The sequence below is a fragment of the Solea solea genome, chromosome 11, assembly GCF_958295425.1.
Source record: "Solea solea chromosome 11, fSolSol10.1, whole genome shotgun sequence".
Taxonomy (NCBI): Eukaryota; Metazoa; Chordata; class Actinopteri; order Pleuronectiformes; family Soleidae; genus Solea; species Solea solea.
Window position 1 is genome coordinate 10,515,612 of NC_081144.1, and position 17,547 is coordinate 10,533,158.

General features: G+C 40.4%; 1 protein-coding gene across 1 annotated transcript in view; it reads right to left on the reverse strand.

Moving 5' to 3' along the window:
* The window catches only part of oprl1 (opiate receptor-like 1), a 61,621-nt gene extending 45,739 nt beyond the window's left edge, over positions 1-15,882 (reverse strand). The window contains exons 1-2 of the mRNA XM_058643454.1: positions 15,617-15,882; positions 9,433-9,679 (exon numbers count right to left, since the gene is read on the reverse strand). Coding sequence (XP_058499437.1) covers positions 9,433-9,641 — 209 coding nt within the window. The 5' untranslated portion in view covers positions 9,642-9,679; positions 15,617-15,882. The remainder of the gene's footprint in view (positions 1-9,432; positions 9,680-15,616) is intronic.
* Between the last annotated feature and the right edge of the window lie 1,665 nt (positions 15,883-17,547).

Consider the following 17,547-nt stretch of genomic DNA (forward strand, 5'->3'; position numbering starts at 1 on the left):
GGATGAGTGCACACGTTTCACCCCCCAACCATGCATGTGTCCCATGTGTGTATGTGTGTGTGAGATATGAAACTGCTCTGCAATTACATGCAGTAAATTGCCCATGTGAAGCAATAATGCATCACTGCCAAACCACATGTTGCTTTGTGAGGTTCACTAAATTCAGCACCTGTTGTCTCAATACTGACATTGTCATACGTCGCCTTCCCTCTGCTCTAAAAACTATAATCAACTGATAAAACAAAGTATGTATAATGTATGTGTAGGTATATGTATAACATATATATATATATATATATATATATATATATATATATACATATATATATAAAACAAAGTAGGGTTAAACGTTGACAACACCCAAATCTCCATCAAACCCGGACATGGTAGAGCTCCAAGCATGAGAGGAGATATATTACTACCAACTACATAGGGAGGGATTTCTTTCATGTAAAAACCAAAAACTATGCTCTAAATAAATTGCAAAAAGGGGATTTGTGAGAGATTGTATTCACAAAATTGAGATGGTCAGACGGACAACCCAAAAACATGACACAGACACTGGTGTGAAGGCATGATTAAAAAGATCTATAGACAAAGAAACACCTGTGCTAAACTCTAACAAGAATAATTTGAGTAATTACAACTGTACAATTTAGAAAATTTTAGACACTTATATCTATAATTAGTTAAAAACATGCACAGATGGAATAGACATAATGTGATAAACACTGCACATATACTGAGGATGAGCCAATGCCCTTATGTCCCCGGGCGCTACTCAGTGTGGCAGCCCACTGCTCCTAATTCTAGGATGGGTCAAATGCAGAGGAATACTTTCCCTAAGGGGATTAATAAAATTAAACTTTAACTTTAACTTTAATAGTGGTTGTTATCGAATATCAGTACAGGAACAAGTCAGTCAAATGTAGCATTGAAAAGCCAGCAGGTCCCACAGAGACATTCACACATCAACAGGAAGAGAGCAGACACAGCGAAGTGCCATGTTCTTTGCTGTATTATGACAACGCAAACAGTCCATAAATGTTAATACACCAAGTTAAATCTGATTAAATACAGCTGAACCAAGGACAATTTTGTCCAACATTGGCAAAAAATGCTATCCTGACACTCATCCCTCCATTTCATAAAGACATAAAGTATATTAGTGAGTTCATGACAGCTTCAACTTGATAAGCTGACTGCAACACATTAAATATTAAGTGAAGGAAAAATATGCAGTAACTTATCATAAAATATGAATGAAAATGAGAGGAGAGCAAAAAGTTCTTTGTGTCGTGGAGGTTATTCACATTGAATTATGTGAAAATCCTGAAGCACATCTCTGACAATCAGAAGGACTCTAGTATATTGTTTTCATAGGGTCTGGTGGTTACCTCACAGGACTGGCACAGATTGCCTGCAATCTATATCGCTCATTAGGGTGTTGTTGTTGTTTTTATTTTGACTCCATCTCATTTATGAATCTGTCATCATCTTGTCACAGTCAAGGATATAAAGGTCGACCATCGACTGTCTGGTGCGTTCATACACCAGATACAGTTTGACAAAAATGAGCTGTGGGACGCAGACTCTGCCTTGATTTAAAAGAACCTTCTTTTAACCAGCTGTATCATATATCTGTTTCAATCTGCCTCGGGGCTCAGTTTAATCACATCACCTCCCTCGAGAAAAGTAACTCTCCCTTGAATCACATATTTCAGGCTGACTTCTCACTTCTCTAAGATAGAAAAAAAAAAAGACAGAGCATAAATGAGGTTGGTAATTTTCAGATTAACTCGAGAACAGTCGGATAACAGTGTTACGATGTGGGCGTAACCCTCGGTGTGATCGCGTGTGGCCTTGAATGTCAGCACAGATTGCCTCCACACATCCATCAAAAGTAATGGAGAAAATGGAGAAGGGGCTTTTGCTGAAGCATGACATGTTGATGCAATCATCAGTGATGTTTTAAGTTACGATGATGTGATCGCAGCAGCGAGGCAACCTTTTTGGTCCATATTTTATAATTCAGGTAAGACAGAAACTGCTCTCTATCACTATATACTACAATATACTACACCCGCAAACACTATCGTGAGCACTAGTGCACTATTGAGAGCAAGAAAACACATCTTTTCCGCAAAAAGAACCAGGTGGACTTGGAGGAAATTGCTTCTTTTGTGGAGCTGAAAGTGGTCCACTGCAGGGTTTCTCTAGTTTATCATTATGAATCCATATGCCATAAGGCGTTGGGGTCTCTTCAGGTGTACTGCCGGCATTGGAGACGCCATGGTCGCCGGACCTCGTCCTTGTTTGTGAAACCTATTCTAAAGTACAATTCCACAAAATGCTCCCCAACTCTCCAATTCTAAAACAACAGGTTCGAATATCACGACTTTATACTCGTAAATTTACGACTTCAATCTCGTAAATGTACGACTTTATTCTCGAAGTCTGTCATTTTTTTTTTTTATCCTCAATGTGGCCACAATACTCCGTCGTACTATTGCACTGTACAGGTAATTCAGAGTGTATTTGTAGACGTTACAGCTGGGATTATCCCAAATATGAGATATGATGAAATAGCATCAGCATCAGACAATTTAACATGAACATCTATAAAAAATATGAAGTAATTACAATAGAGATATACACGAGGAAAGCAAGAAAGGAAGAAAGAAAAGTTAATGAGTATGTAATGAGTGTGCATGCTGTGGAAATATGCAAAAGACTCTGTGTTTCTGTGTCATGGAGACACGTCATGTGACAACCAGCTATATTTGGTGTCTGTAACCACAAACGCACGCACGCACACACACACACACACACACGTAGATACCCTCTGTTCTCTGTATGAGGGATTCATTTGTAGTGCAAAGTAAATGGCCTCATAATTCACCGTGGTCATTAGGCAGAGTCATTAGCCTGTGGCACACACGCAGGTTCACGCAGCTATTCCTCTTAGGACACGGCAATGAGTTCTGTTCATTTGGACCACCTAACTAACCTTAACCATCACTAGTAAATGCCTAACCTCACCACAGTTCAAATCACCAGTTCATCAGAAATGAGGATCTGTCTCATTAGGACTGGGTTTTGGCAACTGGTGTTTATGCTCAAAAAAGGTCCTGAAGACACACACACACACACACACACACACACACGCTCACATGAAAGCTTGTAGCTGTGGCGAATGCTTTCACTTCTGTTAAATTGGTTCTTTTCAGCTCAATTTCACCAAGGATGAACATACACAGGAAGCCCTCCCGCCGCACATACAAAAACACACACACCATCATCATCAATCCCAATTCGGGTCACGGGGTCAAGGACTAGTAGATGTGACAGGACAGCATCATCTCTGTCCTTCTCCCTATGTCTTTCTGTCAAGGATCCAAATGAGATAGCTGTATCGCTGGAAAGCAGCTCCCTTCATTTTTGCTATGACACTGCAACAAGCAGATATACACTCACTGGCAGTTTATGTCAAGTGATGGCAAGAGAAAAGACAGTTGTTTCAGGTATATAGGTACCATACTGTATATCTGGAGAATCTCTGAGTGGAAAGCACAGACACACTGTTGCCCATCTTTCACCAACCCTGGGGTTGATATAATCATAGGATACTACAGAGGCTTTTTTTTTTTTTATTCTTAAACTGTGCAAAATCTGATAAATGTCTTTGACATCACTGACTTAAGTGATGTCACGCGGTTAACAACGTTTGAAAATGTGAAAACGCTAAGTTTGATAAAAGTGCCTGTCTGCAACATTAGCCACTACAAGTAACATCTGAATCACCCCTCTTAAGTCAAGTCGGTAATTTGTCGAATTGGACAATATCGCACGTGCAGAATCTGTTAGAAACATTGCCAGTATTGCATAAAGTGAAATTCAATACAAAAATAAAAATAACAGTCATTAAATATGTTTTAAGACATAGAAACAAATTAAGACTGGTGTTTTGCGGACAGACTGTGTGATGGATGAAGAGACACATTTTCATCAGGATGATGACGACATAATGCATTCCCTATCCCCTTAACCCAATTCTAACCCTAACCCTAAAACCAGGTCTTGAACCCCCAAAAAGCCCTCACAAAAAATTAGGACCAGCCAAAATGTCCTTATGGTTTATACGATGTTTGGTCCTCACAAAGCCACACATTCAAGAACACATACACACAAACACACAGACGCACAAACATGATACTGAGTGTTCCGTCTCTCTTTCACCTTCTCGCTTTCGTTTCATTCCGTTTCCTTTAGTTGCATCTTTTTGTCTCTGTGCCCCCGCCTGCATTTCTGTTGACTGACCCTGATCCTCTGTATTTCCACCTCTGTTCCCATTGGCTGCAAACTATTCTCACTAAAAAGGAACAAACATGGCTCCAATCTCGGCCTTCTGAATAGAATAGATCTCTTTTCATAATAAAAAAACCATGAGAGATTCAGTTAACTGAGTGACGAGGTACATTAGAGAATCCAGTCACAATGAATGTTTCACAAATCTCTGGAACACAAATCTGACATAGAACGACCTACTGTTTTTTTCATAAAAATGCTGGTTTAATTTCTCACTGAGCTTAAGGTCAAAGAAAACCCAGACTAAAAGAAGACCCACCATGTCTTCATATTTATTCCTTTCCATATTCCTATACAGCACATGTGTAGAAGACACAGAATAACAATCATCATAATAATAATAACAACAATAATAATAATAATAATAATAAATTCCTTTTCCTTCACTTCCTTACTCCTTAACTGCTCATTTGTTATTGTCAGTCTGTATTATTGTTAGTGATATCAGTTGTCTTGTTTAGTTGTGTTGGAGCTTCCTTTTACTTGCTTGTATTCATACATTTAAATGTGCTCCCTGAGAGTTTGTGTTTTGTTTGTAACTTGTCGTTACTCGCTCACTAAATGAAAGCAGTCGTCCAGCAGCATCGTTTCACCTTGGATGTCTGTCTGGAGAGACTCTGAGATGTTTCTCAGAGTCTGTTGAGTGGTTTTCGTTTGCCCAGACTTGCTTTATGAGCACTTTTCCCGACAGTGCTGCAAGCTTAGCATGTGTTCAGTTCTTGCTGCCTTCAGAGAACAGTGGGGAGAATGGATTTTAACTTTTGGTGGCAGAGCACTGCAGTGCAGGTACGTTTGCATCTTATTGCAGCAACAGCCATTAGCAGGGACTCATATGAGCATCTGTTTAGTGCTACAGGCACAAAATCAAGAAGACAAACCACAGGGAGGGAACGAAATATTGTTGAATTCAGCGGAGAGCAACCGTAAGAGAGGAAGGCAGACAGACACAAAAGCTTTGTGAAGCTGCTCAGTCGAAGCAGTAGTTTCTTCTTTTTTTTGGGAGGAAAAAGGGCTGCCTAGAGGAATTTTTCTGAAGGAAATTGGTTCTGTTTCCATGACAACATACTGATCTACATTTAGGGCATCACCCCCCCCTTAGCATCAGTTCTAAGCGATCAAATGAAGAGTTCATAACACCAGGCAATGGGTTAAAAGAGGAATCAACAGGCTCATCGTCATGTGTATCTCCAATCACTCAAATAAAGTATGTAAACAAGTGTGCATCTGTGTTTAAATAGTATTCTATAGATAATGATGACTAACAGTTGGAGCACTGATGAAAAAAATAACTTTTTTTTCATGATAAAAAAGTCAACATGCATGTTTCATCGTGTTTCAACAGTAGTAACCTCAGTAAAGAAGTCAACTACCACTCCCAATGATAATTTTAGTAAGACGGAAAAACATTACACTCAGTTGTAGTTAATTTATGTCATTTGTGCCCTGGCCTCCTATTGGCTTGAGACCCTAATGGCTAACCCTGTGCTCATTCAACACTGCCAGGGTTCAAAGGCTGTAGACGGACAGTAAAAAATGTGTTGCTTTTCTTAAATTCTCCTGCTTGTTTTTAGTGGTTGTCAGTTTTAGTGAGAGAGAGAGAGAGATGGAGAGAGTGCACATCTGCAACACAAACATTCTCAGCTCTTCCCTGTTGATTTTGGGTGATTATTAATAAATAATAAATACTAATAAACATGAATAAATGTTTATTTTATATTTTTATTCATGATGACACTTAACTTAAAAATGTCCCATCTGTTTCAGCTGTTGTTTTTTTTAAAGTGCTTTATAAATAAAGTTGGATTGGATAAGATATGAGTCCGTCTATCGTAGGTAAATTACCCACAACCCATTGCCTTAACGCCAACTCAAGCTGAATCACAGTGAGCTGCAGTCTTTAAGTCTTAATAAATCGTTTAAATTCTGATCACTAAGATGATGGAACAAGTCCATGTCATATCACTTGCACATCCTTTGTAATGGTGATTTTAAGGCTATGATTTGCAATCATTCTGCAAGTGTAAATTGGTTGTTGATTATTTAACAATTTGTCCAAAAAGATGCCTGAGAACGTACAAAGAGGAATATCCACTGTAAGTAGACAGGCCTTTTGGTAACCAGAAAACAGTTGTTACATCACTGGTCAATGATCCCAGACTAAATTGATTCAGAAATAATGATTCTTTTTGCCACAAAGATTGTTTGAAGTGGTGCTTTCTAAAGTATTTTCTGTCAAATATTTCTTCTACCACTGTCATGAAAATGACACAGACGAATGATTTTTTTTGTAAATGGAGTCTGATGGCTTTGAGCAGTGTTGCAATAGCTGTGATAGAACTTTCATATGTGTTCGACATAAGATTTCAGAGGGACGTATTTTTAAAGCACACTTGATGAGACATTACTTCTGTGGAAGTAAAAGGAAATAGGGAAAGGTCAAAGGTCAGTGAACAAAACAAAGAGCTGAACTTGGCTCACACCGGAGCCAGGGAAACATTGTCTACGTGTTAAATCATGACATTGCCCAATAGTTTAGGAGAGATAATCTCTCTGAAGCTGTTTGATGAGTCGAGAAAACATGTGCCAAAAGGACATGGTGTTGCAGTGGCTTCAGCTGTTTTATCACCATAATGGGAAACATATGTGGATTCCTGATGATGTTTCTAATAACACACACGCATGCATAAACAAATGCCATATACACACACATGGGTGCTCTCTCATTGAGAAACATGAGTATAAAGAGATTTGACTGTTGCTCCACTGCTTTGTATGACACAAAAAAGATGTTCTTCATGCTTTAAAGCAATTGTAGGATTTAGTAAAGCTCAGGAGCCATGTCAGACACGGATCCAATACAATTACAAAAATTCACCTTTGAGCCTTTGCCATAGATCAAACCAGACCTGAACTCTACTCAACCATTTGATGATGGCAAGTGTTGTGGTCTGCCATCTTGTGCAATCAGCCCTTTCATTCAACCTGACACAGTGAAATGACGGGTGCTGCTGCCTTCTGACACCACTGATAAGGGCAAATTGTCAGGGGTGGTCGTTTTTACCGAGAGCTGGCACCACTTAACAGGAGGGTAAAATGATTCAACACCTGTGTGTGTAAGTGTTCAGATCTCTTCCAGCATTAACGCCGACCTTGTCTGGACCAGTAGTCCTCGTGGGGACCAATAACTGTTCCCAATGAGGCTGAACCTTGTTTCTAAACAGCTGGTTATGTTTGGGGCTAAGATTTGGATTGTTTTTCAGGTTAAGGTTAGGGTTAGGGATAACTTGGCTTGTAACCGGAGGGTTGCCGGTTTGAGTCCTCACCAGGTCAAAGGGCTTGGGTACCCCTGAGCAAGGTACCCAACCCCCATTGCTCCCAGACACCCGGGCCATGCTCAGTGGCTTCCCACTGCTCCTAGTTCTAGGAAGGTTCCGGGTAGAGGATGGGATAAATGCAGAGAGAGAATTTCCCTAAGGGATTATTAAAGTATATATATACGTATATATATATATATATATATGTATACACACACATATATATGTATGTATAACATTAAGTGGGCTGTTTTGATTTATATATGCATTATATAGGCTATATATGCATTATATAGGCTATATATGTATATATATATACAGTATATATATATATATATATATATATATATATATATATATACATATATATATGTTCATCATACCTTTTTATCACAGTCACTTGTTGATGGTCATTCAAAAACTTATTTTGGTGGACATTACAGCAAGAATCACACCAACACAGTCTGAAAGTCAGCCATGTGTTGCACAGCGTGCTTGATACAGTGTGATGTGTGTTTTGAGCAGACAAGTATTAAACCATGAACACACCAGAAGGTAGTTGTCTTGCCATTTGCCAAGAGCTTCAACCATCGTTGTGTTTACACGACTATAGGTCATAATATGCCCCCTGAGCAGTGCTATTTCCAAAATACCATGGCAATACCATGACTAGATGGCTAGAATGATCAAACTCAAACATGTCGTAAACTTAAATACACAGCAAAAGTACAGCAAACACTAACACAATCACAATCTCATGCACACTCTCCTGGTTCAATATGGCATACATGAGTAGACAGCAGCTGCCCACTGAGCCTAATCCCACACAATTGCACACAGACACTAACTCCACCAACACATCAGCCACGTGTCTACCACTAACGCTTGTTTCAACGAGACAAGACATGCACTAGGGATGACCCCTACATGACCAGACAGTTGTCTGCTGGGCTTTGAATAAAAATATCTTCATTATTGGGTTTTCTGCTTAAGACACCTTAAACATTTATATCTTAAATAGGTCATTTATACCTTTCTTTCCCATTACTTGAGTGGCTGATGAGGTACACATATGCCTGGTAGTCACATTGCAAACACTGGAGAAGTAAGCGGCTATTACATCAAGACTACACAGATATTCAAGTTACAGTAATTGGATACATAGTTATCAGAAAATGTGTGTCAAATGGCTCAAATGATTGACAAGATGAGTCATCTACAGATGCCATTGAAAATGTATAGGCTGTTAGTAGAGTGGGAATGTGGTTGTACATTGGCTTGGTGCTTTACGGTAGACATTAAAGTAATAGGTAGTCATGCAGCTAACTCCCTCACAGAAGAGTTGTATGGGAGTATGTAGGAGAGTTGTTGCCTCTTCTGGTGCTCATTAAATTCAGTCACAGTTCTGTAATGCATCCATGGTAATTTCACAATATCAGTGATGGGAAATTAATCGGTGACCAGAATGAAAAGCTCATTTACCTTAAAGATAAATACGAAAGTGTTGGAAAATAAAAGTACACTACTCAAAAACATGCATTTATAATCTTGTTTTTTGTTTTTTTTTTAACATTGAACTGCAGAGATGTCATACACCATTAAATGTTGAGATGCACGGGAAGGAACCTTTGACTGATGCAGTGACAGTGTGATAATAACATCAAGCAATTCATCTAAGGAGTTTGGATTGCTATAGAAACAGTGGTCATTCCATGGTCATATCATCCCTAAACCCAAAACCCTTTCTTACCTTATGATGACATACATGACCAGAAAGTTTCCCACCATGCCAATGACGCAAACGATCATATAGACGACCACGATGGTGACTTTCACCCCTGTTGGCAGTAATGCGTCAGTCTCATTGTAGGCCCCTGTGAAGTTGTCCTGGTAGAGTGAGTCATTGTAAAACTGCAGGTGGTCCAGCTCGGCCAGGAGGAAATCATCTGGGAACTCCATGTTTGACCAAGAGCAAAGGGATGGAGGCTTACAGCCACCTGAAAGACAGAAAATGAGATACGTGTTTGGACAGAGAAGAGACAAAATATGAATGTTGAAGGATAGTCACAGGTAATACCATAACAGCATCATTATAAAGTATTATTAGACATAGGGCGATAGGCGGGGTACACCCTGGACAGTTCGCCAGTCCATCACAGGGCCACATACAGAGGAAAAAAAACATCCACTCTTACAATCACACCGATGGTCAATTTAGAGTGCCCAATTGGCCTAATCCCCATATTGCATGTTTTGGACTGTGGAGGAAGCCGGAGAACCCGGAGAACTCGGCCCCCGAACATGCAAACTCCATGCACAATGGAGTCAAGAGTGGCAAGAGTGCTGTATTATTAACATTATTATTATATTTGTTTACTTGTTGATTTTCAGGCGTACTGGGATGCTGTTGTACGAACAGACATTCCACTCACCACACCATGATCAAAAACTTTGGCCCCATAGTGCAGCAAAATACTATTTTTCACCCGGGTGGAAAATGACTTCTTAACTACTGTGTCTGATTAATATTGACAAGTTTAAATAAAAGATTGTTTCGCACCAATTCAATGAGAGCAAGGAATCAAATTACTGAGTCGTAACAAAAGGTGATTAACACAACAAAACCTCATGTGCAGTTTCTACATTTTTTTTTTTAACTGCCTTTCCATGTGATTGTTATAAATGTGCACAGCACCTCCAGTAGTGCCAGCAAGCAATGGCCACTGTCCACTTGGAAAGGTACACAACGGACACATTTTGTGAGGGATGAGATCTTGATTTAACCTGGAGAGCAACGTATAGAGCTGGCAAGGTAAAGACAACTCCAAATCCTTTAAACCAGTGTTTCCCAATCCTGATCCTCTGGGATCCCTGCATGTTTTAGATGTTGCCCTGCTCCAACACACCTGATTCAAATGAATGGCTCGTTATCTGGCTTTCGCAGAGCTTGATGATGAGTATTGGAATCAGGTGTGTTGGAGAGGCTGACAAGCTTCACAAATGACCACAAAAACACATCTGATGACTTTGACAAGCCTATATTAGGTTATTGTGGTTCCACTGGAATTAAATGAAATGTAAGTTGGTTGTCATGGTTTAAAACAAAATCCAACATTACAGTAACAGCAGGAAACATGATTTTCTGTGTGAAAGTCAGCCAATGCAACCTCCACAACTGTGCACAAAATACTTTTCATGGCAGCAAAACCATGTCAGTCTATTTCCTGCTGTACCTCTCAATGTTGTCAAGGTTGCCGTAAGGAGGGAGAGGGTGACAAAAGCAGGAAGGGTATGAGGGACAAAAAGGGGAAGAGGAGGGATTTGAGCAAGATCAGGGATGAAAAGGACAAGAGGTAAAGAAATACATTGGAGGAAGGAGGCAAGAAAGGACTAAAGCAGGTGAGGAAGGATGGAAGAAGCACCGAAAATATAAAAGATGAGGATATTAAGAAGGGCAAGAAATACAATAAAACTTAATGATATAAAAAACATTATGTGTGTGTTTTGTTTACCTTTATAGGACCTTTTTTGCATAAACACTGACCTTGTCAGGACCTGCAGTCCTCATGGAGACCAAAGTTATAGTACTGTAGTTTTGGATTTTTCAATAGTTTTAGTTTTAATTCGGTTTTAGAGCAGGTTTGGTACTTATTTTGTTTTTTTTGTAAATGATTAGTGTTGTTTTTTTGTAATATGGAGTATTTGTCAGGTGCAAGATTGAAAAAGGTCATGATAAGTAGATGCAGTGTAGGGCAGTGTGCCAGGTAAACATCAAATTAAATTAAATTTACTAAATAAACATTTAGTAAATTAAGTAAATCCGGAACCATAAACACACAAGTTATTGTTTCAGTGGTCCTGATGAGGCAGAACCTAATTTCTGAGAAACTGGTGAAGATTAGGGTTAAGAATTGTTGTTATTTTTTAGTTAATGTCTGTAGGTTGATACAACAACATATACAGCGCAGTCTGAATACAGCCATCAGTAAGCAGAACACAAGATCGTTCTGAGTTGCTGTGCCTGTTAAAGCACTTTAAATCCAAGTGAAACAACAGGATTTGCAACAGGATTGAGACTAAATAGACCAAGATGTATTGGGACTTGAATATTGTCTATCCATCCACCCATCTTCCACTGCTTATCCGAGGTCAGGTCGCAGGAGTAGCAGCTTGAGCAGAGGTGCCCAGACTTCCCTCTCCCAGGCCACTTCGTCCAGCACCTCCAAGGAATCCCAAGGCTGCATTACTGTGAATGCTGCACCGATGCGGTGAATTGCTGGGCCTGTTAAGGCAGTTTAAATCCAAGTGTGGAGCAACAGGATTGAGGCTAAATAGACCAAGATGGTGTGGTATAAATTGCAAATGCTGGAGGATGATTGCTCACTTCAGGTTAGGTTCTTGAATATAAGACACATGTCTTGTCCGTCAGTTGAATGTGAAGTGTCAGGAGTGATACAAATGTTGTACTGGAATGTCAAGGTGAGGAGGGGACTAAGGTAAAGCCTTTGGTTTAAGGGTACAACCTTTACCTTTTATCTTGAACTTTTGTGCAGGGGAGCTGAGCTCACCTTACACAGTAAAATCCCCTGAAGGAGATCAGAGTAGAACTACTGCTATTCATGTTAAAAGGACAAGGTTGAGGCATCGACTACCTGGTATGAAGGTATTTTGGAAACTAAGAGCCCAAGGGTTACAATAAGAGGTATTTGGTCTATTTTTTTTTTTTACATCACCTCAAGTATGAGCTGGAGGACACGGTGTGGGAGAATAATGTCTGGACATAATCTTTGATTAGCAGCAGAAAATGAATACATAGATATTAGTTGGAGATATTTAAGTGGGATTGACTTACTCCAGTGTATCATAACATAAAGAACTCATCACCCTACATAACCACATACATTTCTTTCAACAACAGAGGAAAAAGCTACAGTCTTTGGCTACTCAGGCAAGACTCTCTCTTTCGAAGCAACACCCCTTTATATAAACTGCAGCAGCAACACGTCAAAATTATGCCATGAACCAGACTCCCTCCCTCTAACTGCCTGATCATGAATATTCATCAAATCAAAATCAAAAAAGCAAAGTAACTCTGCTGTGCTGCTGAATTTCCCCGGGGTTACTGCTGAGCTCACTGCACATGGGTTATATGCGATCCTCTTGCTTTCTTCTCTTCTTCGTTCCATCCTCCTTTTCCTCATCTCTCCATCCCTCTCTGTTTACATCCATATCCCTCCCTCCCTCCCTCCCTCCCTACCTCATGAAATCCAAACTCTCCATTCTGACATTGTGTTCTGTTTCACAGATTCTCTCTCCATTGCAGCCATTGTTTTTGGCTGCCGGTGCTTTGATGAAGCAGTTAAACTTAGAACCGCAAGTGTGCGTGTCCATGTAAGGCTGCAGTGGCACGCTGAGTGGGCCGCTGTACCACTTTTCACGATGTGTGAGAGGACAAAGAAATGCTAATTAAAATTGTGTTGTCATAACTGCTGACAACACAAGGTGGACTTGCTTGCTTTAGCATCTGGACTGTAGCTGTATGTAGACAATGGATGGCATATACTGTGTTTAGAAGACGTGTTTAGGTTATGAAGTTATGATCGCTAAAGTATTTTCATTCTGAAAACTCAGTGTGCGGGGGCCCATTGTGGTCTAGTTTATAATTTCATAAAAAGAGAGAATCAAGTCTAAAAATATTACCATGTGACCTCAGACAGCCTCGTGTGGATCTGATTTGAAAACCTGACATTTAAGACAAATGTGTTAGCTAAGCAAGAAGAAGAGAAAATATTTGTAATTGTATGAAATGAAAAGTGCAACCATCAGGTGTGATGGTTCGGTGGAGTGACCAGTGACCCCATGGTGATCTGCATATAATAAGAGAACCTTGTCATCAGATTACTACAGATAGTCAGAGATGTAGATGTTTCCAGAAATGATTGTACATTAGCCTTTCCTGGTGTTTTATCATTCTCCACTCAATGGTGATATTGATTCTAGTGTTGTACTGTTTATTGTTTATTCCATGTGCTGTCTGCATTCCAACCCCTAAAACAATGGCCATGTGCTCAGAGGCTAATTCCTTGCCAGACAATAGAGTGGATGGATTCCAGGAATGGACATGGCCTTACAAGACCTGTAGCCTCTAAAGTGCATACACGGCAACCAACTCACAAACTTGGTTTTCCTTCTACTGCAAGCTCATTTTCACATTCACTTCCACATTCATGTTTTCTGTTTTATCCTTGTATCATGAAATATTCTTGTATGGAGAGAGCGAGATAGTAAGATTCTGTGTCTGTCTGTGTCTATAGGTCAAATTGGCCTGAGCTTTGTATGGAGGACATAAATATGTGTGTATATCGTAACATTTAGGAACTCAATTCAATTAACCAATGTCACTGAGCTCCAGGTTGGAAGACATCCTGCTTGTATTAAATTTTATTTTAGTGAAGCAGGTCAATTTGAGCCAAATACCACACGAAGGTTATAAAACAGTTCAGGTAAACAGTGGAGGAAGATGCAGTCTCTGCTTCCTCTCAACCTTCCCGCATGTTCACACTTGTCCTAATATTACAACCTTGGTTTCTGTTTTGTTTCTTAAGAGCCCAGAGATGACAAAGTTATTATCCAGAGCTATTCCTGTTTTTTGTTTGTTTGTTTTTTTAAATGTGAACTGGTGCTGACACTGCATGTGGCATAGATTGGCATCTTACTTTACTGGTCGTCATGACATCAGGATCTCAAATCTCTGGCAACACTATTCATGAAAAATGCCTTTGTTTTGGATGTGGCCCTGCTCCAACACACCTGACTGAAATCAAAGGGTCGTTATCAGGCTTTTGCTGAGCTCGATGACGAGCCGATATTTGACTCAGGTGTGTTATTGTTGGGTTATCAGGTGTGTTATTGTTGGTGCTTCTGTAGGTTCATGACAACAGAGAAAAACTTCATCTGCTGATGAAGACCATGAGCTGAAAGTGTCCCAACCAGGAAGTAAGGGGAATGAGTTGTGTTTGGTTTGTCAAGTGGTTCAAACAATGTTGAGGTTTTTGTGACAAAATGTTGGAAAAGACTCTTAACTCCTGTAACACCAACTTATCACGCTGTCCTTGTTATTCAAGTGTCTCAGATGGGAAAGGAACTCATGTGCACATGTCGTGAAAAAAGTATATTGCTGATTCTAACAAAGTTTGACAAACTGACAATTAAAAATACAGCACTGACTATGACTTGGTGGTGATTCCTTGGCCTGACTCCACCTTACAGTCATGGCAGGCTATTTGCTAGATAGTATTATTCTAACTGTAAATAATTCTAACTGTAAACAGGATGTTTAAAAGTTGTTGTATAAACAAAACAAACTGTGCATATTTACTTACATGCATGAGTGCTGAGCAATTTGGTATTGAGTTTGTTTGCTGTGCCCTTTTGTCATGAGAATAGCCCATCTTCAACCCATCAGAATCTAACAAGTCAGTGACACACACACACACACACACACAGTGTGAAACTGCAGCACAGGCACAGAGCACCACTTGATCAGACCAACTATGTGAAGTAAATCCACCACATTGCACCGAACTCCCATCTTTTGTTTGCCAAACAACCTGTCACTGGAACGCACCACATGATGAAGCGAATACAAACCCCACACTCTGGAAAAAGAACTCAAGCACGTCACGCACGCGCCACGCGCCACCATTAGTATCTATATACGGCGTTATGGCGACCTTTCAGCTGAGCTCAACATAAACACAGTGACACACTGCAGACGCTTTTTTCCTCGCAACAGTGCGCAGCCCGTGACGCTGTGGGACGCACGTGCACGAACCCTGTATACATGCAACCAAAGTGCACGTGAATGTTTGTTGTTAAATGTCCCCCTGTCTGTCTGTCTGCATGCAGCAGCAGCAGGTTGAGCATCATCCTACCTCTCTGGTCCCAACAGCTCCAGAGCTCCGCGCAGACCGCACCGAGCACGCTGCCGCTGGAAGTTGCTGCGTCTCTCGAAGCGTTTACTGCGCACAGTCTTGGTTTCTGGATGCGTCTCTTGGCCGTCTGTTGGTCTCTCTGCACTTTCCTCTGGTCCAGGTTTCCCCGAGATGACGACGAGGGAGGGGGGGAGAAAGAGCGCCTCACCTCCTGTCAGCATCAGAGAGAAACACAGAGAGAGAGAGAGAGAGAGGTGGAGAGAGGGGTGTGTGTGTGGGGTGGGGTGCGGAAGGGGTGGGGGGCTGGTGCGCTGGGATAAAGATGCAGGCAGGCGCTGGGCTTTCTTCCACCCCCTTCTCTCTCTCTCTCTCTCTCTTAGATCGATGGGGGCTTGCTCAACACCCTCCCGCTCTCTTTCTCCATCCTCTCTCAATCTCCTCTTGTAAACCATCTTGTATGCGCATTTGGCTCTTGAAGGAGAGCTGCTGCTGCTGTGTGTGTCTGTGTCTGTGTGTGTGTGTTCACATTGTGTTACATGTATCAGCCTGTGTGACTGTGTATGATTCAGGGGAGATGATGAAGCAGAACTTGGAGCTGAGGAACATGAGAGCACACACTGCCAGTGATGCAGCTTGTTACAGCAATCACATCATCATCATCATCATCATCTTCTTCTTCTTCTTCTTCCCCATTAACTGAATGCAGTTACATTGGATTTTGTCTCCAAAAATAAATAAAAAAAAGGTGATGTCATAGATTTAATGTGGGCAATAAAAGCAGTTCCTTTGAGCAAAGTGACCAAAACGTAAACAGTGCAGTACTGACTGAGGATTATGCTGCAGTTTATAGCCTGGTTGTGGGACACTGCATCACTCTCATAATGTATTCCACACACACCTCTCCACCACCACCACCACAATTCACTGCATCTGTTTTTCTATCAGCCAGTCGTGCTTGTTTTTACTAAAACTCTGACTCATGTCTTCTGAAGACAAAAGAAGATATCGGATCATGTAGAATTTATGAGGACAGAATTCATTAAAACTGTAATAAAGCTTTCTCGTACATCACCACTCAGTCCAGTGTAACACAGTGATATCAGTTTGAAATGGTAAATTAATCATTCCCACGAAATGTTTGTATTCATGATAACTTCATTTTATGTTATTTGTACATATTCACATGTGTTTTTACGATGGGACAATTCAGCAACAAATTAGTTGGGGGACCAGAAAAATAATCCCCTGTGACGGTTGTCTGGGAAACTGCAGCACATAATTTCATTTGATACAACATTCTTCATCACTTTCATCAGGTCACCAAGCACCAGTGTTTGAACTTCTCCTATCGTAGCTGCTCAGACACCCAAGTTCCAGACTCTCTGAAGACCATCAGCACATTATTCATTATATATACATTTTTCATACGCTGATTGAAATGTGACAGTACCATAGGTCACAGACAGAAATCATTGTTTTGGAGCTTTCATGCTGAAGGCCACCGGAGTAAAAATCAAACAAAGATGCCAGTTACTTTTAATGTTACATGCAAAATGTATAATAAAGTAATAACATTTAAGCCATGATGACAGATTACAGTGAAACTATCTATTCTGTCTGTGACAGGTTAGCACATGTACAATGTAAATACATAAAGTAACAGGGTCTTTTTAATATCGGGAAGCCATTTTCTCACACATAATGAACTGAGCCCCTGCATGCTGTGTGTCAAATCACTCGAGCAAACCACAGCATGTTACATTTTATACTAATCCATTGATAAACGGACTCATTTTGTTGAAACAGCTGGGGCAGTGTTATATCTGATAGCAGTGATTTACCGCACATCCATGAATGTATTGACCGAAATACAAATTATCCAAACCATTTTGTGAGAGCAGAGTTGAGGCGGAGCTTAAAGAAGAAAACCA